We start from the raw sequence: 26171 nt of genomic DNA, 5'->3' as shown, positions 1-26171 counted from the left end.
GACTAATGCCTTCAGTTGAACCAATCAAAAATGTGACGCTCATATTCACTAAACAACACGTTCCATGGTGACATGACCTGGAACTCTAGTGATATGGGGAAACTGATTCTCTTCTACCATCTGTACCATACACTATACCATCAGTTTCACAGTCCGCGCGCGATTATATAATAATATATGCCACATGATCATAAAATCGAATACACGCGACAAATACGCTAACATAAATAATGCTTAAGCCCATCGCAATCATCCAATCGATTTCGCAAACATGATAACATCCCGATGATAAGGTGAACATCTCAGCGCTTATAAATTTCCGTGAACCTAAAAACTCCCGCGCTCGCGTGATGAATAATCGGCCACTTCCGGAAGTTTCTGTCCTTGGTATCAGCAGACTAGGTCCATGCCTTCAATTGGACCAATTAAAAAAAAGATAGGTTCTCATATCCACTAGACAATACGTTCCCTGGCAACATGACCGGGAACTCTAGTAATACTTTCTTCTAGCATCTGAGCCGTATACCAAAAATTAAGTATTAAATTCACGCTCCGCGCGCGATCATCCAAGAACACACGCGAAAGGCACGCGGTTGTAAAATAGAATTCATACACGCGAAGTTACATTCCCGTTAGCTCACGCGACATACAAACGCGCGATTGAAAACGTTAACGTACAAATGCTCGAACACTTCGCGATGATACACGCGATCGCAAAATCTCAACGCCCGCATCCAAAATTATTAATTAAATATATAATTAAACTAGTCACCATCAATATTTCTTTTAAATTCATTTGGACCCAAAGTTAGGTCATCTCTCACCATCACCAATTACGGAAGGTATTTCGTTTCTTTTTGATGGCATTAATGCTATTTTTTCACGGTCACGGAAAATGAGTTTTTTTTTGTATTCTTACTGGTACACATTTTAGACGCACGTGTTCTCTTTAGCCTTTACGCAAGCTACACCGTTCCAAAAAAAAAAACGCGCGACAGGCGCTATTTCGGATATCGATTTTCTTTTCCTCCGTTTAATCCTCTAAAGCACCTGATCCAGCATGGTCCCTGCCAGTCCAATGCTTCACCTAGGCAACGACTTTAGTTTGCTTTACACATAGGTAAACGGGGGTGCATTGTCTGTTCCAAGGACGCGAAAATGTGTAGGTTTTCATTAATGTGAATATCAGAGTGAAAAAATCGATCCTGCATTCCAAAGTGTCACGAATAGTTCCGGCATAATGAGCAAATCTCCGTCGTCTGAAACAACCAGCGAGACGCTGAGTATCAGCGATGAATCAATCGCAACCTCGGTGTCCAACTCGATCAGGTCGGTAGCATTATTCTGTCTGGGGTTACGATTAAAAAACACTCGCAAGTCATTTTGCGTGAGTTTTCCAGATCGAATACATCGTCGAAGCATCCGAAGAAACCAGCTCAGAAGGAAGAACCCAAGGAGCGTCCACCATGGCGAGCCGCCAGTGTTAGCTTGGTTCCCAAAACAGATCTTCGAGCTAGAATTCTAGATGTTTCCAAGTATGTGTTTGTGTGTCCGCTGCCTAGTAAAATTTGAAATGTGGAGAACGGCTAAAAATAACTCTCGTGCCTAGAACCAAAACGCAAAAGAGCATTTGAATGGTTTCAGTTTGTGTTTTCTTTCCGCCCTATGCAGACGGCTACGGCGGGTAAATGCATCTGTTCAAACGGATCCCATCCGTACTAAGCTGATGAAGGAGGCATCAACCGACGAACAGGAAGATCTCATTCCTATGGTGGACGAAGAAATTCTCACCGATGGAAACTTGGCCATTCAGCAAGTTGGAAACTGTATAGTACCATCCCGTCATGTCAGCAAAGTAAGCCATGATATAATTTTTTTTCTATTGATTTCAGTCATCCTTTCACATTCGGTGGCACAAATGACAGACGTGGTACCGATGTCGAATGTGGCAACTCAAACGGCAATGCCTCGCAGTGGCGTCTCATTCCGAAGATTTCTCGAAGCTGGCGAAGGTGACGGAATTGTTCCGAAACTGGTTCCAGAAGAAGATGAAGATATTAAAAAATCTTCAAGCTTCGAAGAGTTGCAGAAGATAGACGAGAAGATCAAACAGTTCTTCAATAGCCCTGAGTTGGATGCAGCGGAGCTGCCAGAGGATAATGGATCAACTCACAGCAGTGATAGCATCAAAGATCAAAACACTCCGGATCTGCTGACAGGCTCCTCCAAAGATGCAGTACCTAATCGGTCGAAATTCCTCGAACCACCGACTTTTAGCTCCTGGCAAAATTTAGATTTTTCCGATGAAGAATCAGAACAGTACGTAGCTCGGGAGCTTCCCCGTCGGACGCTGGGTGAAGGCAACCAACCGTGGGCGGAATTCAAGGATCTGGTAATCGGTTCACGGTTAGCGAATATGCGACTATCCCCGGTACAGCCTAGAAAGCCCCGCCCGGACAAGAAAACTGTAACCTGGAGTGACACCCAGCACCGTGCCGTATCGAATCTGCTTCACGAGGCCACCGCACTGGTGGACATGTTCGATCAGGTTTCCATGTTGCTGGGACCGGATATAAAACTTAACGCAATCCAACCACAGGAAGAGGAGTTTAAGCTGCCTCCGCCCAAATGGGAACCACTGCTGATCAAATCGTGTCATGCGCTGCAGGACAAGTTGGAACAGGTTCGTCATTTAACCTGCGACGATGTGGATGAACAGTTACTGCTAGCTCCATCAGCGATGCAGTCGAACGTTGACATCGAGGCGAGCTTGTGAGATGGTTTGGGAAAAATCAAAGCATGCTTTGTATTTCGAAATTTATTTATTGGCAAACTTAACAGCTTTGTTGCAATCTTACAAGTGTATGTGGTTGTGCTTGTATTTTTTTACAATAAACTTTGACACATAGTAATAATTTGGGTTCTGATTTCGGGGCGGAGGGAGTAGTAAGCTGTAGAGAAATGCATTTCAAAAGTTCGGCAGTAACACTTGTATTTTCATGTAAATATAGGTTCGCTTCCACAAAACAAAAACCGTTCGATCACCTAAAGGGTCAAATATAGACAACGTCATCTATATCCTTGGCGATTGCGTACGGTTGGGCATTTATTAGCGGAGCACTTCAGCGTTTCTGACGTTTTTTTGTGTGTACGTCTCGAGTTCCTAGAGTTAGCGTAGAGAGAGATACTTCTCCTAATTTTAGTCGAATTTGATTCCATTTTTTGCCTGAATATTACTTCATACTTAGCCGATTGTCGTTAGTGTCTTTAAATAGTTTTAAGGTTCAAAACTTCGTTGTAGCGCTTTTTGAACAAAAATATAACCCTAGTAACATTAACCTATGTAAGTGACGGTATGGGACCGACAGAGCTTACTGTTCAGAAGCAGGACTTTCTTCAGTCTTGCTCTCCTCTTCAGCAACAACTTCGACTCCGTTGGCTAATGGCTCCGGAGCAGCCAGGCTTTTACCTTCCGCTTCGGCGGGAGCAGCTTCCGGCGCGACCGGAGTTTCCTCCTCCAGTTTGGCAGCTTGACGTTTCAGCAGTTCCTCGTCCGATTGAGCGATTGCCTTCAGTTCGGCGATTTCCCGAAACAGTTCGTCATTATTTTCCTCGATGGCCTGCTTCTCCAATTCGTTCAAACGGGCAAGCTCATCCTCGCGAATCTTCTGCGCTTCGGTAATGCGAGTTTCCTCTTCCTCCTTGTGTTTCCTCTCCTCGGCCTGGCGGGCTTCGTCGGCCTGGCGGGCTTCTTCGGCGAGCCGAGCCTCCTCGGCCAGTCGTTGTTCCTCCAACCTGAAATTATCTTCAATCAGTACGGCGGGTTAGAGCACTAGATAGCGAAGCGAATACCGAATCTTTTCCTCTTCTTCCTTACGTTTGAGTTCCTCCTCTTCCAATCTGTAATGGGCACGAAAATGTAATTAATTGGATCCAGTATGCAGCCATTGTTCAAATTACCGTTTCTTTTCTTCCTCTTCCTTACGCTTTTTCTCTTCCTCTTCCAATCTGAATGAAAAATGGGCGTGGTTAAAATTAATGTAGTTATATCGTTTTGGTATCTAACGTCAATACAACATTCAAACACGATACTGGACAAGTTTCAGTAAACACTTCGTATTTAAATGTTGTATCAAAATGCAGTCGAATTTCTAACATTTTTTTCCAATCGTACCGTTTCTTTTCTTCTTCAGCCTTTCGCTTAAGCTCTTCTTCTTCCAATCTGTGACGAAATTTTGAACTTATTAAAATCTAAAAATCGAACCGAAAAAAACCAAACTAATTACAACGTACCGCTTACGCTCCTCTTCCACCTTGCGCTTTTGCTCTGCTTCCTCCTGCTGACGCTTTTGCTCCTCCTCCTCTTGACGCTTACGTTCCTCCTCCTGTTGTTTGCGCTTCTTCTCGGCCGCTTTTTTCTTTTTTTCCTCAGCCTGAAAATTAATCGCCGATAAGTATGCTAAGGTTTTTTACATGGTTTTGTTGGACGGATTACGCAATTAACACAGTTTCTGCAAAATATTCTGTCTTTTTGAATGCAAAGAACTGGGTGAATGTCCTTTTGAATGCGAAGAAGTGGGAAAGACGGTCTGTATATTTTTGGAACTGGCTTAACGAGTAGATGCCAAACATCGATGCTTGACGCCATTTTGAAAACCAACGTGGCGACTTTCGGTTTAGTACAATTCTCTATAACCACAACAGTATTACAATTTTTGGAAAAACGATGATGAATAGATGCTGGATGTCAATTGTCAGCTGTTTGACTCGATTGACGCCATTTTGTATTGCAAAATGGACTCAGACATTGATCTTTATCATACACCTATCAGGCCCGAATATCCATATTGATTGGGTTTTAGAGATTTCCGCTAAACCGGAAGTCGCCTTGTTCATTTTCAAAACGGTATCAGACTTCAATATTTGGCATCAACTCGTCAAGCACGTTCCAAAAATACCCATGAGTGGGTTTTAATGATTTCCGCTAAACCGGAAGCCGCCGTCATGGTTTTCGAAATAGCGTCAAACATCGATATTTGGCATCAACTCGTCATCCCCTTTCAAAAATACCCATATTCATTGGATTTCAGAGATCTCCGTTTAAACAGAAGTCGCCATCTTGGTTTTCAAAATGGTCTCGGGCCTCGATAGTTGGCATCTACTCGTCCAACCCGTTCCAAAAACACTCATGTTGAGTGGGTTTTAGAAAATTCCACTAAACCAGAAGTCGCCATCATGGTTTCTAAAATGGTGTCAGACATCGAAATTTAACATCTACTCAAACCCGTTCCAAAAATACCTATATTGATTGGTTTTAGAGATTTTCGCTAAACCGGCAGTCGCCTTTTCAAAATAGCATTTCTCAGTTACCGATATTTGGTGTCCACCGGTCAAGCCCGGTTCAAAACTACTCATATTGAATGAGTTTTTGAGATTCCCGCTAAACCGGAATTCGCCATCTTGATTTTCAAAATTGTCTCACACACCGATATTTGACATTCACTCTTCTACTCTGATCCAAAATATCCATATTTATTGGATTTTAGAGAATACTGCTTAAGCGGGAGTCGGTCTGTTGATTTTCAAAACCGTTCTAGAGAATTACGAGAAACCGGCGGTCACCATCTTGGTTTACATAATGATCTCAGACATCAATATTAGGCACCTGCTTGTCAAACCCGTTTCAAAAAGCTATATTGAGTGGATTTTGGACATTTTCGTTGAACAGAAAGTCGCCATCTTGATTTTTAAAATGGTCTACTCATCAGCCCGTTCCAAAAACAACCATGTTGATTGGGTTTTGAGGATTTCCATTTAAACGGAAGTCGCCATCTTGTTTTTCAAAATGACCTCAGGCATCGATATTTGTCATCTATTCGTTAAGCCCATCTTAATTTTCAAAATGGTGTCAAACATCAGTATTTAGCGTCTGCTCGTCAAGCCCGTTCTAAAAACATCCATATGGATTGGGTTTTGTAGATATCCGCTAAATCGGAAGTCATTTTCAAAATGGCGTCAAACATCGATATTTGGCATGTACTCGTTAATCCTGTTTCGAAAATACCCATATTGTTTAATTACGAACCCATAGGAATCTTCAAGATCCGTCTTCCCCATTTTCCAATAAATCTTCTATGTTCTCTGCTATCAAAAGGACTTGGAATTAATGCAAAAGCTGTGTTAAATGCGAATTCTGTGCAAAAAAAAACTTAAAAAATAAAAATCGAGCGTTTTTGCCTTCATAAGAACTTAAAACCGTGTTGGCGGCAAAATCTATAACCTTTACTTCTCCCTAAATCGTCTAGTCTTTTGCATTCAATGTAACGCAATTTTTTTATACAGTTTACTTCGATTCCTTCAAACCCCCCCCCCCCACTCACCAGTCTCGCCTCCTCCGCCAGTCGGGCTTCCTCGGCCAATCGCCGTTCCTCGGCCAGCCGAGCCTCTTCGGCTAGCCGTTCCTCCTCCTGGCGCTTCCGTTCGGCCTCGATGGCGGCCAGCCGAGCCGTCTCCTCCTGTAGGGCTTTCTCCTGTTGACGTTTCGCTTCCCGCTCGATTGATTCTTCTTCCTTCTTCTTGGACTCTTCCAGCGTTTTGACTCGCTCTCGCTCCAGGTTGACCGGTTCGTAGCGCACCTTGTTCAGCTCGGCCACCCGGTCGATTTTGTTCTGCTTGTCCTGGAGTTTGGGATCGGTCGGGTCATCGTATAGCTTTGGGTTGTTGAACTTGCGCGTCGGACGGGCTGGATTTAATTTTGCTGGCGTGGGTATTTTTGTTTGTTTGTGTGATTGCAACAAACAATGGACAGGGTTTGCATCGTTCGACGAAAGAAACAAATTTTAATTAAAAGAATGATACAAAATGAGATCGGTTTATGTTTTTTTCTCTGCTAGTGCGCATGAAAACGAAGAAGGAAATTCGGAAATAGTGATGAGGGTTAGGATGTCGGTTGCTTCGATGTGTGATGAATGACATGAAATAGCGACATTTGGAGCTGTTTCAAGCGAACAAAATTAGTAGGCGTGACAGTTTTTTTTTATCTGACAAGGAAATGAACCGAAGGAACGTTAATTGTCCTGGTCCTTTTGTTTGCGGCGTCTGACAGATGCAGAAACAAAAATAAACAGTACGCAGCCCAGTTGCGTACCGTTTTCGATTTGACGTTAATTTTGAGTATTCAAAAATAATCACAAAATAAGAAAAAATAGCTAATCAAACCGTTTTTGGCGTCGTGTTAGGATGCTGTTTCCATGAAAAAGTGCTTCCGTAGTTAAAAACATTATTTAATGAGCGTGTTAAAATCGGAAAGCCAGTACATGGATGAGAACAGGTAAGTTTACTTACTTTTAATAGTGGTTAAACAAGTAGTTGGCTTGTGGAGTCGCATTCATCGGTCGATTTGAGGGAATAACTCAGACGAGTTGGTGATTTTTTGGTTGGCCGATCGGTTTGTTTAAGTTAATCAAGTGAAGAAAGTTTGTGAAAAATCATTCATTTTTCAGAAGTACAGATAAGGTATTAGCACTGTATAGTACCTCAGGGATGGCTTTGTACACCTAAAGGCAAATAGAGAACACCTAGGGGCTTGCATGCTACAGGACAGAGCCATTCTCTACGTACGACGGGACAAAGGAGCATGGTTACTACAGATAAAAGTGTAAAACGTTGAAGAGCTTTATGTTTATTGTTGATCATTTTCATCACGAAAGTTTCCCTTAACATATTTACACAATTTCAGTTTTTTCTTCTTGTAAATATAATATTTCGATTCATTTCATAAAAGGAATAATCGTTTAATAAGTTTTAGGTTATGTTTTTTTTCCTCTCTGGTTTTCTTTTGTAAAATATGTAAATAAATTCTGCTGTAAATAATTCACCTCCAAGGAACAAAATAACATCGTTAGGCGGGTGAATTTGTGATATTTTTAGAGCATTGCCGTATATCCTTAGTCTTAGCAATATCCGTAAACAGTAAAGTTTTAGCTAGCTAAACTGTGTCCAATCAACAGAAACAACAAAACGGAAAAGCTAATGGCGAAGTTTCCTTCCTCATACTCGCAATCGATACGTAGTTTTTTAATCCCAGTAGAAAATGCATTTTTAGTTTAGAAACGTTTGAATTAGGTTGAAAACAGTGTACAACTTGAGCAAACTAGTACGCAGCCAAATTTCGATAGCAACAAAAAAACATAACCACAGCAACCAGTGCAGTGCGTGTTTGGTGAAAAAAAACTTGGAACCGTTTTGTGAATCGAAAACTTATATTCCAATCGGATTGTTTGTTTTTATTATTTTTTTATGTAAATAAACAAAGAAAAAGTTAGTGTGCAAAATAGGCTTGCGGCGGTGGCATTTTTATCTGGTTTGTTGAGTAAAGTTTGCGAAATTTTCGTTCTTTTCTTAAGCGGCCAAATTAATGTCGCTGCTATAGATGCCCTTTTTGTCCCCGAGTTTCGATTTGCGAACATTAGTTTCAGTTTCAACTGGAATTAGAACAACACAAATAAATATTAGCAGGAAAGAGAGATAGATAGAGAAAGATGGAAACAGAAAATAATCCATTAATAGGAGAAAACGAATTAAAACAATCTTCTTCCGCGACAGACAGACACTTAGTTACGAACTTTTTTTTCGATTTAATTTTCCCGACACGTGAACCCTCCATTTGTTTGGCCAATTCGTGGAGGTTTTGTCTTCAGTGTGAATGTATGAGTATACGCGTGGGTGACATGGTGAAAGTTCTATTTATGTAGTGTCAGAACCATGAATTCCATTGAATGAGGGTTAAAAGGCACACCAAAATTCACCTCATCATAGATCTGGTGAAATTTTGCTGCTGAGAGAATTGAAAAACCGAACACTTGCCTCTTCGAGGGTAAATAAAACCAATACGTACATAAATGGAAACGATGTTTTTTCCCTCGTGAGATAGACAGCAAGACACTATTTTTGAAACCGACAACAGGTGCATGAATGAAAAAATCCCACTCAAACCTGATCAAAGTAGGTGAGTATGATGCCATAATATGAGCACAAATGTACGAATGGCTGCGTGCGTAACGAACGCAACTGACAGCGCGTGCAACAACAACAAAAATGAACCAAACAGTAGGTACGAATGACACTTGCGGACACTGGTGTACAGACAGAATTTACCATCGACGAAAGTAGGCGGCTATACCCCCGGGAAGATCAGCCAGCAAACCTAGGGTTTGTAGCTCTTGTAGTTCAGCCAGACAAACTGTCCGTTGTACATCCGCCGCTGGTTCGGATTGCACAGGTTGTTATAGGTTCGGGTGTGCGGGAGGTATAGCTGCTGACGGTAGAGGTTATTTTTTATTTTTACTAAAGGAACGCTCACGCGAAAATAGAACAAAAAAAAAAATTAAACATTAGATAAGTAGATACCGTTTTGAACTTCTAGAAACACGTAGGAGTTTGATACTTTTCAAAGGTGGAAAAAAGGACACGGGATGAGATTGTATGTTAAGTAAGTGTGGGTACGCAGCCAATTACAACCGGAGTAGGAGGAAAAAGTGTCTTTCAAATGTATCCATTGCTGTTTTAGTGACGTTATTGTAATGTATTCGCGTGTGTATCTTGGAAGGGTTTGTTTGTCCTGTTACTTGTACTTGGTTCTGTTCCAGCTCTCGTAGAGCATCAGCGAGCACTTTGCGTTTCTTATAAGCCTCGAGAGAAGTAGCTTTCTTCGGTAGTTTACTATAACTGTCAAAAGAAGTAAAAAGTGGAAAGTGTCAAATGTAACGTAGTGTGTTGATTATGTAACAAAAATGGCTGCACCAGGCGCTGCCATATTTGTTCTGACGCATGTATGCTGTTATTACTTGTAGTCTTCTAGTGCTTCTTTGGCTTCCCTTATCATGGCTCTCTGAATGCGATGCTGTCGTTTTCGATCGATGCGGGCTAGTACTGGGAGCGTGCGGGGGTAAAATAGGAAAGTTCAACTATCTCTTCGCAGGATTTAATGAACTTATCGAATGGCAGAAGAGGTTCTGTTCGATGCATGTCCGTGTATGTGTGTGTGTGGGGGTAGAAGCGTTCTGTTGTTGATTTGTTTAAAGACACTGAATCCCCTGACACTAAATAAATAAAGCCTCGCCATCTCTATCGTTCGTTTACCATTTATCTGTCAGTATCATTCCAATCGAGCACGAGACCTGTCAAAATCATGAGAAAATAGCTTCGAATCCGCTATTGACGCTATTGATAGGCATCGTGTTCAATTGGAATAACACTGATAGATAAATGGTAAACAAACAACAGAAATGGCGAGTCTTTATACAGAGGGATTCAGCATCGTTAGGTTTGTTGATAGTGCCGATAAATGATTTTCAATTTTGAACTTCTAATAGTGGTAGTAATAGTGGTAGACATTTTGTGGTAATAGACTGACAGAAAAGATGGTGGCAGTGTTAGTTACATTGCACGATTGCTGTCGCAACGGGGACTTGCAAATTTACCGGTATCGCTTTTGTTCTGGAGGTATTCTATCTTTCTACATGTTACGGACTCGAAGTGGGCTTGTTTTTATTAGTGAACGAATTCTCGAAATTCGTCCGGCACTGTATAGGCGTACTTCAGGTAATACTTTTCTAGATATTTTTTGATTTTTGTATTCACTGATGGGTGAAGAGAAAGACAGAAACAAATTAAATGGTTTTCGTTTAATTTCGATTCTTAATTTCGCGTTCGTGTTCGTTCAAATTTGCTTCAGAAAATGATCAATGCTCTTACAGTCTGGTTGGTTATGGCGACTGAGGGATGATTGGTTTCTAAAACCGAAGATGACACGCCCACAACACTGTTCTACGCTAGTGTTTGTATGTTTTTCTGACATTTTTTACACGCGATAAGTGAAAAACGATGTAACGGGATAGGCGAAGAATTTTACAATGACAGTTGATGGTTTATAGTAGTAATAACGATCTAAATAAAGAAAAAAAAAAAGAAAGGGGTAGTGAAAATTTGTACTTTTTTTTCCTGATGGAGATTGTGGCAAGCAACAATTGAATCGGAAAGATTTTCAAGCTTCTAGCGTTGCAATGAGTTGAAGAATATATCACAGGTGGCGTACGTGCAACAGGGGTGCGTTTAGTGCTAGCGCGGGATGATGTAACCATGCGGGAATTTTGACAGCTGCTAAGTACCACTAGAAGTCAGTTGAAAATCATCCATTTTTGCGACAAGTTTAGTGAAAGTGTTGTTAGCGGGTATGGTGCTGCTACTTCTAGGCCAATCAAAAGAGGGCTTGCTGTTTGTTCTGATGGTTATAATGTATGGTTTGAAGGAAAAAAAAACCGTGACAACGGTTCCTCTAGATAGCGAATAGTGACTGACATCTTGACTGTTTTCGATTTCTCCTTTGTTTATCAACAAAGTCGATAGTAACATTCATTCATCTGACAGTGGTTGCGTTTGTATTGGTTCTGTCTGTTGATGAGTGGTTTTCTGTTTTTCCAGCTTATCCAGTCGGCGCTGGGTTCGTTTGTGCTTACCTTCCTCAACGTCTGTTTTGGCCTGACTGCGGTTCGACTTATAGTGGGACATTACATTGACATCCCTGCCCACCCGGGCCGTGTCGTAGTTATAGATTCGTGGCTTGCTCTTCGGGTAGGCCTTTGATCCGATAATGCGCGTGCTGGCCAAGTGATTTTTGCCTTTTATCGAAGCGGAAAGAAATCCGGATAGTTTTGTTTTTAGAATAAAAGCATTTTTCTCGATTCATTGAAACATTAAATAAAAATTAGCTTTGTTTAGTTGTACTGTGGGTTAATCACATTTTTGTTTTTGCAGAGAACAGATTTGATAGAACAGATGAGAGGAGCTGCTTTCATTAATTTATACATACGAATTAGCTCACGATGTCAGCGACAACTTTTCACCGACGCACTGGGTTGAACATTTTGACAGATACATCCAAGATGGTGGGGAGAGTGGACCAAAATACAAAAAACAAAAACAAAAAAACTGCGGATGCGTCATCAAGCAGTCGCTGGGATGTTTACTAGATACATCATCAGCCATCATGGAACGATTCGAAACGTGGAACGGATAATGACGGAACAGACCGGTAAGATGTTAAACAGTATGTCAATACTAACCCTTTTCATCGACGTAGTAGGTATAGCGCCATAGAATGTCATCTAGCAGGACGTACTCTAATTGTTTGCAGTAGGCAAGAAAGGAATAAGCATTTTTCGATAAAAAAAAAAACGCAGGAGGATAGCGAGTGGAATGTGTGCAGAATTACGGGTTAAATTTGTAATGCAGATGTTTCAATCACCAGATGGCAGCGGCAATAAAACAATACAAATAAAACGAAAAAAGAAACAAGAACGTATCAATCGGACGCTTTCTGTACAAAAGCAACGCGTAGCAGGATGTGATTGGTGAACCGAGTTGTTTTTGTTCTCGGTGGCATGATTGCGTGAGATTCAAAGTGATTTAATAATAGAACAAACTCAGAGAAGGAAAGATCAATTTCGACTACTGGAACTAGCTAGCGAGGAAAAAGAGGCGTATAGGTAAGCCTGTTTCAAATTGGTGTGATTTTTGTTTGCAGGTGAGTGGGAAAAAATCCGGTGACACTTACCGACATAGCGCGAGGCAGGCGAGTGGTATCTGGACATGGCTTCAATGTCTCTGGCTACACTGCGCAGTGGATCGGTGATGGTGCTTTTGACGTAGGTGTCACTGTTGTACTTGTTGTGGTGGCTGAATGGATCGTAAACCCATTTCTTGAGACTGTGTATTGGGAAGTTCAAAGTGAAATTGGGTTAATTTGGAACTGTAAATCGTGCCCGAGTATTGGAGGGGTTGCGTACTTTGGTTCGGCGGCCGATGTCTGTACCGGTGGTGCCAAAACACGTGGCACTGGATCGTTCAGCTGGCGAAGTAGTAGGGCGGCAGAGTTTCGTATTTCCCGTTTCTCATCGTCGTATTCCTGAATGTTTAGATGTTTTATTTAGTTTTAAAAGTGTACGCTCAATTAGACTGAAGAATTTTGTTTTGTTTTTGGATTTCCGCTATCAACAGATCATTAGCTTACTTCCACGGAAATGTGTAAAGAACCGAATCGAATTTTTTCTATGATTGATTTCGTAGTTCCTTTAATCAAAACCTTGACTAATTTTAATTGTTTTAATTCTTCTAGTGGAGATTAAAACCCGTGAGCCTCGACAGCTTTGTATCTAGAGCAGTGCTGTAGCGTAAGATAATGCGTTAGTGTCTGAGTGGCTAAGGATGCTGAGTTCGAATCCGAAATTTTTTCACGAGTTTGAATCTCCGCTAGTCCATTTATTCATTTCTGTTCTGTTCTGTTTGTCCATTGCCACTGCCTTAATAAAACTTTGTAAAAGTTTGTAACTATATTTGTTGGAAGCGTAAATTCTCAAAATCTCCGCTAGAAGAATTGGTAATTAGAATCTTTATACTAAAAAAATCGGACTTTCAATGTCTGAACTTTTATTCCATGGTAGCAAAACTTCAAAATTTAGGAATGGAAAAAAACGATGGCAGCTTTACTCCACATTAAAAATGCCGAACTTTAAAATTTAGCCTTGCTAAACAAACCTTACTGTCCCATTTTATTCAGCTCTAAAAATACTTGGTTTTTCTTTTCTATATTGAAGGTAACAGTAACTATTGTAGTAGGTTGAAATATCAACAATCTTCAAAGGCTTATTAACTGTTAGATTTTTTTTATACAAGAAAAGTAAAAATGCAAGGAAAAAATAAATCCTTTTCAAATGCTATTCTAGATCAAATTCAGGGAATAAAAATTTTGATTTGGCAAGAAATGTGTACCTGAAAGATTGTTTAAAGCACGGTTCCATTATGCCAAGAGTCGTTTCCTATTAGACGAGTTGTAACTATTCATAGCAATTTAATGTGGGGGGAACATGGTCGAAGCTAACAATGAGAAACCTTTCGCGATCTTCCTTCGAATAAAAAATAAAAACCCGTTCTGAGAATAAATTTTAACGTTCCTAATCCGCCTTCGATCTGTTGATGAGCAGTTCATCCTTGTGCGACAGCAGCGGTGTACAGTAGTATACATGCAGGTGAGTAGTACCGGAAAGAGTGAGATAGTTCATGTGTTTAGACAACAATAAAATTTCCTATTTTTAAATAGCTGTTTCGTGACACCTGTGTGTGTGTCTTGAAATGACAGGGCGTGTTTTGAGATGACCTTTCTGGTTACTATAATTGAACGTATGTGACTGTGTTCCTTGAGTCGTCACATGCGGCGGAGGAAAAGGCGAAAAATAGTTGATTTGTGGTGTTTATTTTTATAAAAAGGTATGCCATTGTGACGTCTCAAGTTGAACACGAAAATGGGTCAAGGTCATCACACACGCACGTCACGTTTCCCTACAGGATATGTGTTAGCAATAATTGTTATTATGTACCAGTTTTTTCATTGAAATGATCGGTATAGTAGAGACGGATAGATGAAGGTGCGCTTAGGTGGGTTTTTGGGTTCCTGGTTTGATTGGTTATTTCGGCATCGAAGTAGGCGGTAGGAGCAAAGGCCAGGGTTTCTTTTCATACTCAACTTGTGTGTGTGTCTTTAACATTGATTCTTACCAAGTATGAGGGCGAGTTGTAATACTGCTCGAGGGCACTACTTACGGGGCTGGCACGGTATTTACGTTCGATACGATCGAATTCTTTGTTGACGATCGACGGACGCAGATAGGACGAGCGGATTGTGCAGATGCGTGCCGGCGAGGAGATGACACGAACTGGCGACCGAACGGCCCGGACCACGGTTCGTACCGGCGAGCTGATGACACGGACCGGTGAACCGTAAACCCGGACCGGTGAGCCGAGAACGCGAACCGGTGAACCGAACACTCGCACCGGTGACAGTATCACCCTGGACGGCGTGGTGGAGAATCGTGTCACTGGAACTATGCGCTTATGGGCAATGTATGGCATTGGGGAGCGATACGTTGTGGTGGTGGTGTATGAATCATACTTGTTTGGTTGACGTTGTGTGTGGTGGTATTTGGTGGTGACAGTTCACAAATGTTTAGAAACGAATAAAACGTTAATTACACATACAGACACAAATTTCGAGCCTCGGCCAGAACGGATGCATACTTACTCGAGGAACTCCGGAATACCGCAGTGGTGTCTGTGCGGAAGAGAATAATGGAAGACCAGAGTTATAGAAAAAAAAAATCTTCGCATAGTGAGACATTCACAGAAACAGAAAACACGATGCCAAAAGAGCACAAAACACGGTGGACACAGGACACAGAGTGAAAGGCAATCAGAGAGTAAATAATTAGTACAGTGGAATGTCATATGTGTTTTTTGTTTATTTTGGAAAAAGAACAGTAAAAAGCAATGGGCGCTGGTGAGTGTAAGCAAGAGCAGAGAAGGAGTGGTTTGTTTTGTTGTGTGCTGCCGCCGATATCGCTTGCTAACGATAAAGAAGAACACGTTTTTTTTCAATGTTTTTACATCGCATTCCACTGCACTGTCGATGGCTGCGTGCCCAGGGCAATGAGGGTGGTATTCATTGAATCAAAAAAGTTTGCTGTCGAGTTTTACACTCATTTGCTGTTTTTATTTCCAAAATATTAAGTTATAGTAACACAAAAGTAAGCTTTGTTTGTTTGTTTTCATTACACGTGACGCTGTAGTAGTGTGTGTGTTTGTGTATTTGTAATAGTTATTTTTATGTAAATTTGGTCGCCCCCGTGGTAGGCGAGATCGTTCCAATTTCTCACTGGCGTGTAGATGTTCATGTTTATGTTGTATGATGTGTTTTCTCTCTTTACAATAAATAGTTATTAGTCACAAAAACTTTAAACATTGGTTCGAATCAACCCAGCGTCGCACAATAAGTATACAGTGTTAGAAGTTTGGCTGCGTTCGTTATTTCGTGGTGTTCTTGTTGGTTCAAACTCGGTACGAGTAGTGTCTGTAGGTGGTTCCGTACGGTAGCCTGCCAGATGTGGTTGAGCTGTAGCTGTAGCCACCCGGTCCACTGCCGGTGGTGGACGTGCGCTCGGTATTGTACGAGTATCCACCCGGACCGCCACGGCTGTTGCGCTCCGAAGTCGAGGTGTAGCTCGAGGTGGAGGTCGTCGGGCGCGAGCTGTACGGATTAGCCGAGTTCGATGATGACGTCTCCGAGCGTACGGTTTTGCTGTACGAATAGGACTCGTCCCGGCGGGGTGCTCCGACGTCAGTGGTGGTGAGAGTGGAATAGCGAGGGGTCTGTGAATGGGGTCGAACAACAAACAACAACAACATACAGAAGAAAAACACGGTGAGATGGAGTTGTGGGTTGTCGTAGTGGAAGAAGTGAGGGGTGTGTTGGTATGGATGATATACTAGGACAACGGGATTTGGCGTAGCTATTTTCACGAGAAATTGAAACATGTTTGTACTTTAAGAAATTTACATAAAAATAATACTGTTCACATGAGATGCTCAACTGGCTGCATACTGAAGGAAATTCAAATGCACTTTACTGTTGCGTTGCAGCGCAGACAATTCATTGATCAATAACGTAGAACGCAGCCAGAATAACAAGAATCTATAGTTTTTTGTTTCTATTAAAAAGTAGTCGTTAGTAACCTATTCGCGGTTAGTCGTTTCGTTAGTCGAAATCGTCGGGAAAGGGAAAAGGATTTGCTAGCAAATAACCGAAATTGATACGTCGGATCGAGGGTCTAGCGTTGATAGTTCCTGGCGTAGCCTGGCTCAAAAAAGATTACATGTCGTCGCTGAGATTTAATGGGCGCTTCACCGTGCAGCCGACGCAGAACCGTGTCCATGCTATCCAAGTCGGATCTGTGTCCAGTGCTACGTGCATGCTCTTGACGGATGGATTCGTTCAGGATGCGATTCCGGTTGCGATCCCGTGGCGATAGGTAGTCTTCGATGGGACGAGCCAAAATTCGGGGATCTGGTTCGATTCCTTCCCGGTTGATAGCCTCCAAAATCGAAACCCGCGCCTGTTTCTTTGGCTGATGCTTACCGAATGCCGTCACCGGGTCGGGAATTAGACTGGGTCGGGGTACGAACGGTACCTTGTCCCAGTCAACGCCACGTCTCTGGAAGGAGGAGAATGCAGACAGTGTTGGGTGTGTAGGTAGCGTTGCACTCTGCCTACGACGAGGCAAGCCTTAGCCTGGTGGAATTTTAGTGTAGCTTGGATGGTTGGTTTTGGGAATGTAGGGTCCATCAAAGGAGGTTAGTTGCTTTGGAAGCGTTGTAATAGCAACGGAGATGTGTGTGTGTGTGGGTTGGTAGTTTAGTCAGTAGCGCTTTCCAAAAATCAAAAATTGTGCCTTTTATCGCGTGTTCCAAAAATATAAACCATATAATGTATCTTTTTTTCATATATGCGCAGCCGGTTCCGGATGACTTCATTTGGAGAACGAGTCGGATGTTCGGTGGCGAATTTGGTACGAAAATAGATTGTCGATCATAAAAAAAACCAACATTGCTATGATTTCAGATCTCAGACAACTATCTCCGATGAAAAACAGAGAGAAAAACGAAAATGACCACTTTGCTAGATAAATGAATGATTTTTCTGTGTGTGCATTCCAACTTTTGGTTGGCTAAAATTAGACTTTTCCCGAGAGATTCTTTTGGGTCCGGTGTGCATCATGTATCTTCATTCCATTCGGTGGGTGTTGGAAAAGCTACATTGACGGCAGCGATGATTGTCAGTAGTTTGTCATCTTTACCGCAGAGCGGATGTGGCATTCAATGACGTGTCGTGAGATTTTTTCTCGAACCGCCCACGAAGTAATCAACGTAGGCTGGTAGAGTTACGACCAGGTGGGTCGCTGTCAACTTAGTATTCGGCCAGATTTTATTTTTAAATTTTGACTTTGAATTAGAATCATTGCAAAAAAATTTCAGAAATTAGCATTAAATCGCATGTAGGAGATTTTCTTTTTGATTACGATTAGAAAGTTTCACACTGTCGGGTTAACACCAAAATTTATGAAGAATTTTTTACTAGGTGACAGAATATCAAAGTCATCGGTTTATTAAGCATTGAATTTAAACTCGTTGGTTTTAATGGAAACATTCTAGTTGCCAACGGTACGAATTCACAGTCGTCTAAATGTAAACATTTCAGTGACTTCCGGTAGAATTATCGAGATAAGATCAAAATACCAGTTAATTGAGATGCATGGAAACATTTTATCGGTTACATAAAAGTCGTTCTTTTGCACTTTTTTTCAATGTAGTTTTCCTTTTCGTGGAAGATATTATTTAACCAAAGAATTTTTTTAGCATGTTGTCGAATTGTTTCTGGGAAACTCGCGTGCAAGCGAAACCAAAATAAATATCTAAACATTTTTCTACTTGTCCCGATGTACATCGAATGGGCGCGTGATTCGGCGCTTGGTCTGGTGGCGCATAACGGAGAAATCGGGATTGAAATTTCAGAAGATTCAGAAGCACGAATAGAACACTGTTCTAATTTTTTTTTCAATGGTATGTGTGACGACTGACAGCAGAAAAAAACAATATGTGTCACATACATAAGACACAAACAATAACAAAATCAAATAAACAACATTTAGAACAGGTGGCTAAAACATCGCATTGGAATCACCGTGTTCTAGATGTTTTCTGACATATCCAAATTATCCGACGACTTGTCATTTTGAAAAAAATTTACATCAGAGCGTTGCGAACAGCCTTATAATTTACCGATTTTTTCCTCTTTCTTCGTCAATCAAAGCAGGCTGTATAGTCTGCCTCAGTCTCTGTCAGTATCAATATCAAAACAAACTGCTCTTGACTTGTCTATTTTGTGAACCGAACGGTCCTAACCTCAATATTGAACCAGCTTCTGATTGGTGGTTTTGCCAGTCAAGGGCGTTCATAATATTTTCAAACGGGATGAAAAACAGTGCTGCTGAATTTATTTTGGCTACTTTTCATACACATGAACATTTCATGCAAATTTAATAAATACCCTGAATGGCGATATAACTACGTATATTGTTAAGAGAGACACGAATAAACATAAAATTCAATTTTTAAATGCAGCTAGTATTGTGAATTTTTGACAGAGGGTTGATATTTAAGGTACAATTATTTTCAGTAATTGTGAAAAATTTGCAAATGGAATCTGGCAACGATGGATGCTTGTTGTTTTTGGAATTACGACAGGGCCTGGTAGATAAAATTAAGAAGAGCAAGAAGCCTGTTGTCGTTTCTTCTCTTAGGGGAAAAGCCAGTCGGTAGTCAAATTTCACACCCGGCTGATGCTGAACAACAGGAAATACTTTTCATCGCGCGATGGATGTCGCAGTGTTCTTATCTAATCGTTGAGCTAGTGTTATGTATTCGTTAATCTCCCTTTCTCTGTTTTTTAACGAGGTGTCACATCATCACGCTCGCTCGGACTGTCAGTTGTTGACGCCATTAGTGTCGTCGCTTTTTTCTGAGAAAAAATAAACCCATTGTCCTCTGTAATCATCTGCGAACGTGACATTTTTGGCTCTCGATCACCAAGCTCAAGTTTCCGGTTTTTCTGGTTGTTTCGAGTTTATCAATCAACGGGAAAAATTTAAATTTATCCGAATCCTGTCAGCTGTTGGTTTAGCGAAAAACTAAGAAAAAAATTTAAAGCTTCAGCCGCAATTTACATAAAAGTTGGTAAGTCTTTATGGTGGGAAATCCCGTTACTTTACGACTCGTGACGAAATTAGATCGACGTAGATCATGGTTTTTCATAGATTTTCTTTTCAGTTCCACTTGTGCAGTGCGATACTCTATCTCTAGGAATTCAAACAAAGTAACCAAACGTGTCTCAATTTCTTTGGCGTTTGCGCGATTCGGCAGCTAAAAAAACCCGTGGTTGGTTATGAAATAGTTACGCGAGTCGATAGTCTATTAGCAGAGGATGTTTGTAGGGTGTGAAACAATTTTATAGAAGTGTGTTGGAAATGTTCCGAGAAATGTTTTCGTTTAAACGATCATTCAATGGAGGTGACATGCACTAGCTTGTTCCGTTATTATCCGGGTGCAATTCGCTGCACTTTAAGGAGAACATATTTGGTTTCATGGTATAGTCAAATTAATAAATAACACTGAAATATAACATTGTTTCACATTACGGGGTGTAATATAGATCCTTAATATTGCTTGATTCCCGATTAGGTGCTGATGGATTAGGATGGCCGGAATAGGGTTCAGTATAATATAGGATTACTTTATTTCGGTATAGTTTGGGTAGCGGTGGTGGTGAAGTTTGAGAGATATAACAAACGAAAGGTCACCGACTTTGTTGAGCTGTTTCCTTATATCTTCTCCGGTGGACGTAGAAAGCGGTTGAGAGAGATATTTTCCATTCATATGACTTCAACATTTTATCAATACTGTTTTGTCTTAGCAATTAAATATTCAATCGAATCATCTTACTGAACCGTGTCTGGTCATTAGGTCGGACACCATTTGGCCGCATGGATAATTAAGCCGAATAGGTCATTAGGCCAAACATAGGTCATTAGGCCGAATATGGGCCATTAGGTCGAATATTGGTCATTGGACCGAATATGGGTCATTAGGTCGAATATGGGCCATCAGGCCCAATTCAGGTCATTAGGCCGAATGGTTATTAGATCCAATGTCACCAAATTTAAAACCTCTGAGCTAGCTTGACTCCAAAAACAAAAGGGATATTTTGCTTTCATTAAACCTAACTTAAGGCCTCTGATATAGTGGCTTATTCACAGCTAGAGTCCAAAGAAGCGGTAGCGATGTATAACAGGTCTCTAGTCGAAGATTACTTGGACAATTAGCCAAATGGACATTTGGCCGAAGGCAATGAAACCGAATGTTGCATAAAGAAGTTAAAGTTTATCCTGCTGATCATCCAGAACTTCTTCTGACATAAATTTTGCATAACTCGATTACACGAATCTCTTACTGTTTTATTGCTTGAAGAATTAAGCGTTTTAAAGCAAATGTCTTCCGTTTAATTCCACTGTAATAAACGGCGCTTGTCTCATAAGTCACTCGTTGTGTATCGTGTGCGGTAAAGATTTCGCCGAACCAGGGAAAGTGTGCCATTAACATTATTAGTTAAATGTATTTATATCAGTTTCTACACTGCTCAAGTTCATGCGACGAAATCTGTGTGATGCGGTCGTGCCGCACAACCGAGACCAAGGTTCCGCCTGCGGAAGTGGTGGCCCCTCGCAAGCAAACCTGTGATCTATTTGTTTGCTCAAATCACTCAAACTTAGGGGTATGGAATAATTTAAGTCCGACGAAGCGGAGTGATGCCGGATGGCGCCCGACTTGAAGCGACATGGCGAAGCCACATTAGGCGCCGTTTTTAATTATTTATTCCATTATGTCTGTAATGATGCAGTGAGAAAGATGACGTGAATTTGCTAAACATTTTCTAAGTTGATGAAGATGTGAGATGGTAGATGTGAGAAGCCAATTAAAGTCAAATCACCTTCTGATGATTTTAAAAGGATAGGGTGGGTGCTCCTATAGTTGAGGTGTACCAATAGTTGCAGTAGTGGGTTATACGCCTAACTAAGGTACCAACCATCAACAAATATTTTTTTATCGATTCATCGCACTAAAATTATGCGACAATAAAACTGTTATCCTTGAAATTTGCTCAAATAACTATTGAAAAAAATGATTTTCTTAGAATTTTGAGCTCCCTTGCACCTATAGTTGATGTAGTGTACCTATAGTTGCAAGCCCCATAAGAAAGCAATGGGATTTGCAACAATAGGAACCGAAATTAGCGATTGCACCACTATTGGTACATGTGTTCCTATAGTGGTATAAGCGGTTTTGAATACATAAATTGGTTATTAAGCCATCTTTATATTTTTCCTATGAAGTAGGGACTGAAAGCTTTCGTTTAATGTATTAACATTGCCCATAGGTCTATTAATCGATTTTTTATCAAAAATTTCCTTAAGCATGCGACTATTGGTACATCCACCCTAGTATCATATTGTGGCGGAAGTGATTTTCAACTCACAATTGACAGTGATGCAAATGCCTATCGAAGCTCAAATGTCAATTTGTTGGAATACTTCAGTAACATGAATCTGCAAATATTCAATGCAGGACATCGCCAAACATTCGCACGAATTGGAATAGTAGAGGTGTTTGATATAACTGTCTGCTCTGACAGTATTACGCTAGAGAGGCCCAACTGGCTCATACCGAACAGCTCGAACCGTTTTTTGAATCTACAAACAGGAACCACGAACCAACATTATAAGGAAATTCCTCCAAAAAATCCTCGTTTTTTTACACATATGTTAGTAGTAACATCATAGCTAACGCATAACAGTTCCAACTAAAAATGTACTTAAAATGAATGTTAAAGCGGACAAAAAATTGTTTTCGAGTGTTCTATTAGTTTGTGCAAGTACTTCTACGAGTAAGTTTGTTGTACCCCTTAATTTAGCAAAAACATAGGAAAATACTCATTAAACTTAATCTTCACGCCCTAAGAGAGTAGAGCTTCAAGTTCATAGATTTGGAATTACAACAAGTTACGCACGTATTAGTTTGCCATCTTATACGCAATACCATCGGAGCAAAGAGCTAAACCTAACACGTCTTTTCTTCCAGATCGTGTAAATGTTAGATGATTTCCTACATGTAGTAGACACAGATTAGTTCAACTTAAGTATTTCATCAATTCAGTGGCTCTGAAATCGTTCTGAGGATCTGAATGTGACTGATCTAACGAGCAGGATTATGACGCCACGATGCCGTGAAAACCTCAACTTACTGGTGGAACGAAACACTCAGCCCACTACGCGTTGCTTGTCTAGAAGCCAGAAGGTCGACTCAGAGAGCCGCATCGGAACCGTTGGAGAGGAGCGCATGTCAGCGTTTCGAGAAGTTTGGGCCGCTTTGAAATGTGAGATGAAGCTTTGTCTGTCAGATTGCCACAAAAAGCTGTACCGAGAAGCGGATATCAATATCTGTGGGGACGAGTTCCGAGCCGTGATGGCGAAAATGAAGGGCTCGTCGACGCCAGTCAAAATGTTGAGGGTCTCTTCCCGAAGCACGATCCAACTACCTGGAAACCTTCACCGTACGGCAAAACAGAAGGGGCAAACAGAGACGATCGGCAAGTGACTTATGATGAGCTCGCAGAAGCATCGAAGCGACTGAATTAAAAAAATCCCCCGGTTTGGATGAAATACCAAACGTGGTGCTGAAAGCTGCGATCCTGGCACACCCGAGCAGAACATGTTCAGGATGGTGCTGCAGAAGTGTCTAGATAAAGGTAACTTCCCCGAATGTGGAAGGTACAGAAACTGATGTTGCTGCCAAAGCAAGGGAACCACCGGGCGATCAAGCCTCGTATAGGCCTATATGTTTACTGGATACACTTGGAAAACTATTAGAAAAAATCATCTTTAACAGACTGGTGAAATGCACGGAGGGCGAGTACGGACTGTCCAAGATACAGAAGATCAATACTATACTGTGGTCACGATAGAAGTGAAGAATGCATTTAACAACCATCGCCGCAACGCCAGATCCTGAAGATCCCTGCCAGATCCAGGGCAGAGTGCTGCTGTACGAGACTAACGGAGAGCAGAAGTCAATGTGAGTAACAACGGGCTTTCCTCAGGGCTCAATTCTTGGTTCAACTCTTTCCGGCTGATGGCCGCATGAATTGCGAGCGTATAAAAAACAATATCGTCGGAGACAGTATGATTTATCACCGAGATGATCCTCATCTGCATCACCCTGGGGGAGGATGTCGAGTGCTACAAACGGAGAAATACTGGAAACGTGAGAATCGATTTGATGGGACCTACCGGCTCATTTCAAACCTGTCGACGTGGGCCAATAGAAAGCACGGAGAGGTGAACTTCAGGAAGTATCTTCCTCGGTTCGGGCACGCAACATCGCCGTTGTGCCCAAAGTGTAAGAACGTCGAGGAGACACCGATGCATACAGTCTTTGAATGTCCGCGGTTCGAAGCGCTTGAAACGAGATCAGATCAGCCTAGATAATGTCGTCTAAAGAATGACAAGTGAAATTCTCTCGCCGGGGAACTTTCCGTCGGAGTAGGCTAGGTCCATCGTTAGGGACTAGACCGAGTAGTTCTCGAACAAGTCGAGAGCTGAATGGCTCATCAAGGAAGTTGTGCGAGAAGGGAACTAAAGCGATAAAAGGAGTCAAAGAACTCAAGAAGTTGTAGTGCTGAAACAAAAGAAGAATCGGTATCGAGAGCTAGAGTTGGTTCCCACTATAAAAAGGGAAAAGTCTGACTTTGCCGTGAGACTAAGCTTAATTCCTGCCAACGGAAGACAAAAGATTAGTCCGTAAGATTTTAAGCCTATTTTTAATGACCCTGCCACTTCTAGTTTTTCCGATCTGTATATTTTACATCCTTGCTCTCACATGAGAACTATGGCTCTAAAATTTTCACAACTTTCCCTATTTAGTAATCATGCCCCATGGTTCCAAAACTAAATCATCGGAATCCGAAAACTTAACCATTGTCAACCTGTTTGTCTGAAGCCAGTTGTGAACTTATATTCTTTGTAATTGAACTGATAATCTGGTTCGATTCTAACCCGAATTAAGTCTGGTTCGCTCACTCCACTGATATTTCACTTGAATCCAACTTCATCCATTTCCATTGAGGCAACTAACAGAGTTTCATTTCATTTCGAAATGCCCAGAGTGCTCCGGCTCTGTAAGCAGTATCAGATCCAGTTCGAAACGTGTTAACACTGTCAGGACATCATCTCGCTCGAGTCAAAGAGCAAACCATAAATAGGCAGTCTTTACATCCCATCCTTTAAAACGGAAAACAATCGATGGTTTTTTTCTTCTGTAAATTGCCCTTGACTAATTGTGTCTCTCCATTGGTTAACTTTAATCCCGATTGCATCTGCAGCGTCAAACTTGAACCCGTTGTTGAATAACCATAGTTCAAAAATAGTCACCAAGAAACGAAACTGGCTGCGTCCTGCTTACCCTAACTATATTCCATTTCCCTGCCAGGCGATAACTTTTCGTCCCCCAAAAATAGAAGTCACCTAGACATGTAATCACCGCGTTAATTGTACACCAGTCGCAACAAAAACAATAAGAAAAGTCACGTCTTCCAACGACGTTTCTTCGCCACTCTTGGCACACTTTGTTTCTGCTCCGAAATCGAGCATACAGTCTTTTTGCCGCTTTTCACACGACGCGCACAAAATCGCCCATTTTTCATTTTCACGAACTTTTCAGTTTTCAGCAAGAAATTTTATTTTTGGCCTGGCGCTTAATTTTCTCGCTCACTCGGCGTGGTTATGATATTTGTTTAATTTTTCACTTTTCCCCCAAAAACTGCTAATATGGAAGAAATATTCTCTCAGCGGCTTTCTACTTCGAAGGTCCAAACTCCACCTTACACCACTCTAGTAGGCACAGGGTTGAAAAATAGATAGGGGACACAAGGTTTGTTTGACTTCTACAAAGGAGCAGGAGCGGGAGGACATTCAGGTCAAATTTGTACAGAATTGTGTGCTCACCGTCACCGTGTAGGACGAAATCGTCGGTCGGGTGTAGGTCGAACCGACCCGGCGGGTGGTGTAGAAGTCGCTATCGTAGACCATTTTCGGTAATGATTTTCTGGGTTCTCGGGCTGCTCGTCGGATGTTACACACTAGGATTCTACCACACTATCGCTCTCACTACTGTCGCTGATCTCACACTTTGGTACCACGGTTCAGCTGGTGGTTCCTGCTTTGAGGACCTGTCTCGGATGCCGTTCGAAGTTGTTCTGAGCTGCTGGTCGAGTCGCAGTCCACGATATAGGTCTGCCGTTTTCGCTGGCCTCGGTTTCACGTTGCTGTGTGAATGTGCGACTATTCCCGATCAACTACCGCTCTCAGCCAGCAGTCACCCCCTTTTTACAGTTCGCCCGGTTGTTGGACCATGGCCAACCGAGATAGATGTTCAGGATTTGCGTGGGATTATGTATGTGGTGGTGGGTATGCGAGCGAGGAAACTCGACGGGATGGGTCCGCTTGCGACGCTTTTCCTCCAACACAACTCGAGTCGGATCCCACGGTGAAAGTCGATGGGTGTTTCTCACTGTTCTATTAATAGACTTGGAAAACTTGACGTACAGAAACAGTGCGGTA

The 26171-nt window shown here is 41.6% G+C and overlaps 2 protein-coding genes across 9 annotated transcripts; one reads left to right on the top strand and one right to left on the bottom strand.

Moving 5' to 3' along the window:
• The first annotated feature begins 1029 nt into the window (after positions 1-1029).
• Positions 1030-2815, top strand: LOC131694945 (uncharacterized). Of its 2 annotated transcripts, XM_058983492.1 has the most exons (4): positions 1030-1329; positions 1401-1535; positions 1672-1826; positions 1893-2815. In XM_058983492.1, exons 1-4 carry the CDS (start codon positions 1241-1243, stop codon positions 2774-2776), a joined length of 1263 nt encoding a protein of 420 aa, XP_058839475.1. In that variant the 5' UTR covers positions 1030-1240; the 3' UTR covers positions 2777-2815. The 2 variants fall into 2 exon arrangements, with proteins under 2 accessions (XP_058839475.1, XP_058839476.1); XM_058983493.1 differs by lacking the exon at positions 1401-1535 and having other exon boundaries at positions 1036-1329.
• LOC131694944 (uncharacterized protein CG45076-like) lies at positions 2804-25927 on the bottom strand. 7 transcript variants are annotated; one of them, XM_058983485.1, is made up of 13 exons: positions 25557-25927; positions 15134-15163; positions 14611-15003; positions 12846-12964; positions 12614-12765; positions 12123-12179; positions 11517-11678; positions 6381-6742; positions 4294-4433; positions 4175-4222; positions 3961-4008; positions 3853-3900; positions 2804-3795 (listed from the first exon to the last, which is right to left on the bottom strand). In XM_058983485.1, the coding sequence occupies exons 1-13, from the start codon at positions 25638-25640 to the stop codon at positions 3372-3374; spliced, it is 2067 nt and encodes a 688-aa protein (XP_058839468.1). In that variant the 5' UTR covers positions 25641-25927; the 3' UTR covers positions 2804-3371. The 7 variants fall into 7 exon arrangements, with proteins under 7 accessions (XP_058839468.1, XP_058839469.1, XP_058839470.1 ...); XM_058983486.1 differs by having other exon boundaries at positions 14656-15003; XM_058983487.1 differs by lacking the exon at positions 4175-4222.
• Between the last annotated feature and the right edge of the window lie 244 nt (positions 25928-26171).

The sequence above is a fragment of the Topomyia yanbarensis genome, unplaced genomic scaffold, assembly GCF_030247195.1.
Source record: "Topomyia yanbarensis strain Yona2022 unplaced genomic scaffold, ASM3024719v1 HiC_scaffold_20, whole genome shotgun sequence".
Classification (NCBI taxonomy): Eukaryota; Metazoa; Arthropoda; class Insecta; order Diptera; family Culicidae; genus Topomyia; species Topomyia yanbarensis.
The sequence above is the reverse complement of the archived record's forward strand: the minus strand, read 5'-3'. Positions and strand labels throughout refer to the sequence as shown.

What these genes read in the sequence shown, in the direction of transcription:
- LOC131694945 (XM_058983492.1), top strand. Translation starts at nt 1,241, where the DNA reads ATGAGCAAATCTCCGTCGTCTGAAACAACCAGCGAGACGCTGAGTATC. An exon ending in TCGGTGTCCAACTCGATCAG is followed by an intron (nt 1,330 to 1,400) that starts GTCGGTAGCATT and finishes TGAGTTTTCCAG; the next exon opens with ATCGAATACATCGTCGAAGC. An exon ending in CATTCAGCAAGTTGGAAACT is followed by an intron (nt 1,827 to 1,892) that starts GTATAGTACCAT and finishes TATTGATTTCAG; the next exon opens with TCATCCTTTCACATTCGGTG.
- LOC131694944 (XM_058983485.1), bottom strand. Translation starts at nt 25,640, where the DNA reads ATGGTCTACGATAGCGACTTCTACACCACCCGCCGGGTCGGTTCGACC. An exon ending in ACAACTCGCCCTCATACTTG is followed by an intron (nt 12,965 to 14,610) that starts GTAAGAATCAAT and finishes CTAAACATTCAG; the next exon opens with GAATACGACGATGAGAAACG. An exon ending in GAAGAAGAGGAAAAGATTCG is followed by an intron (nt 3,796 to 3,852) that starts GTATTCGCTTCG and finishes AGATAATTTCAG; the next exon opens with GTTGGAGGAACAACGACTGG.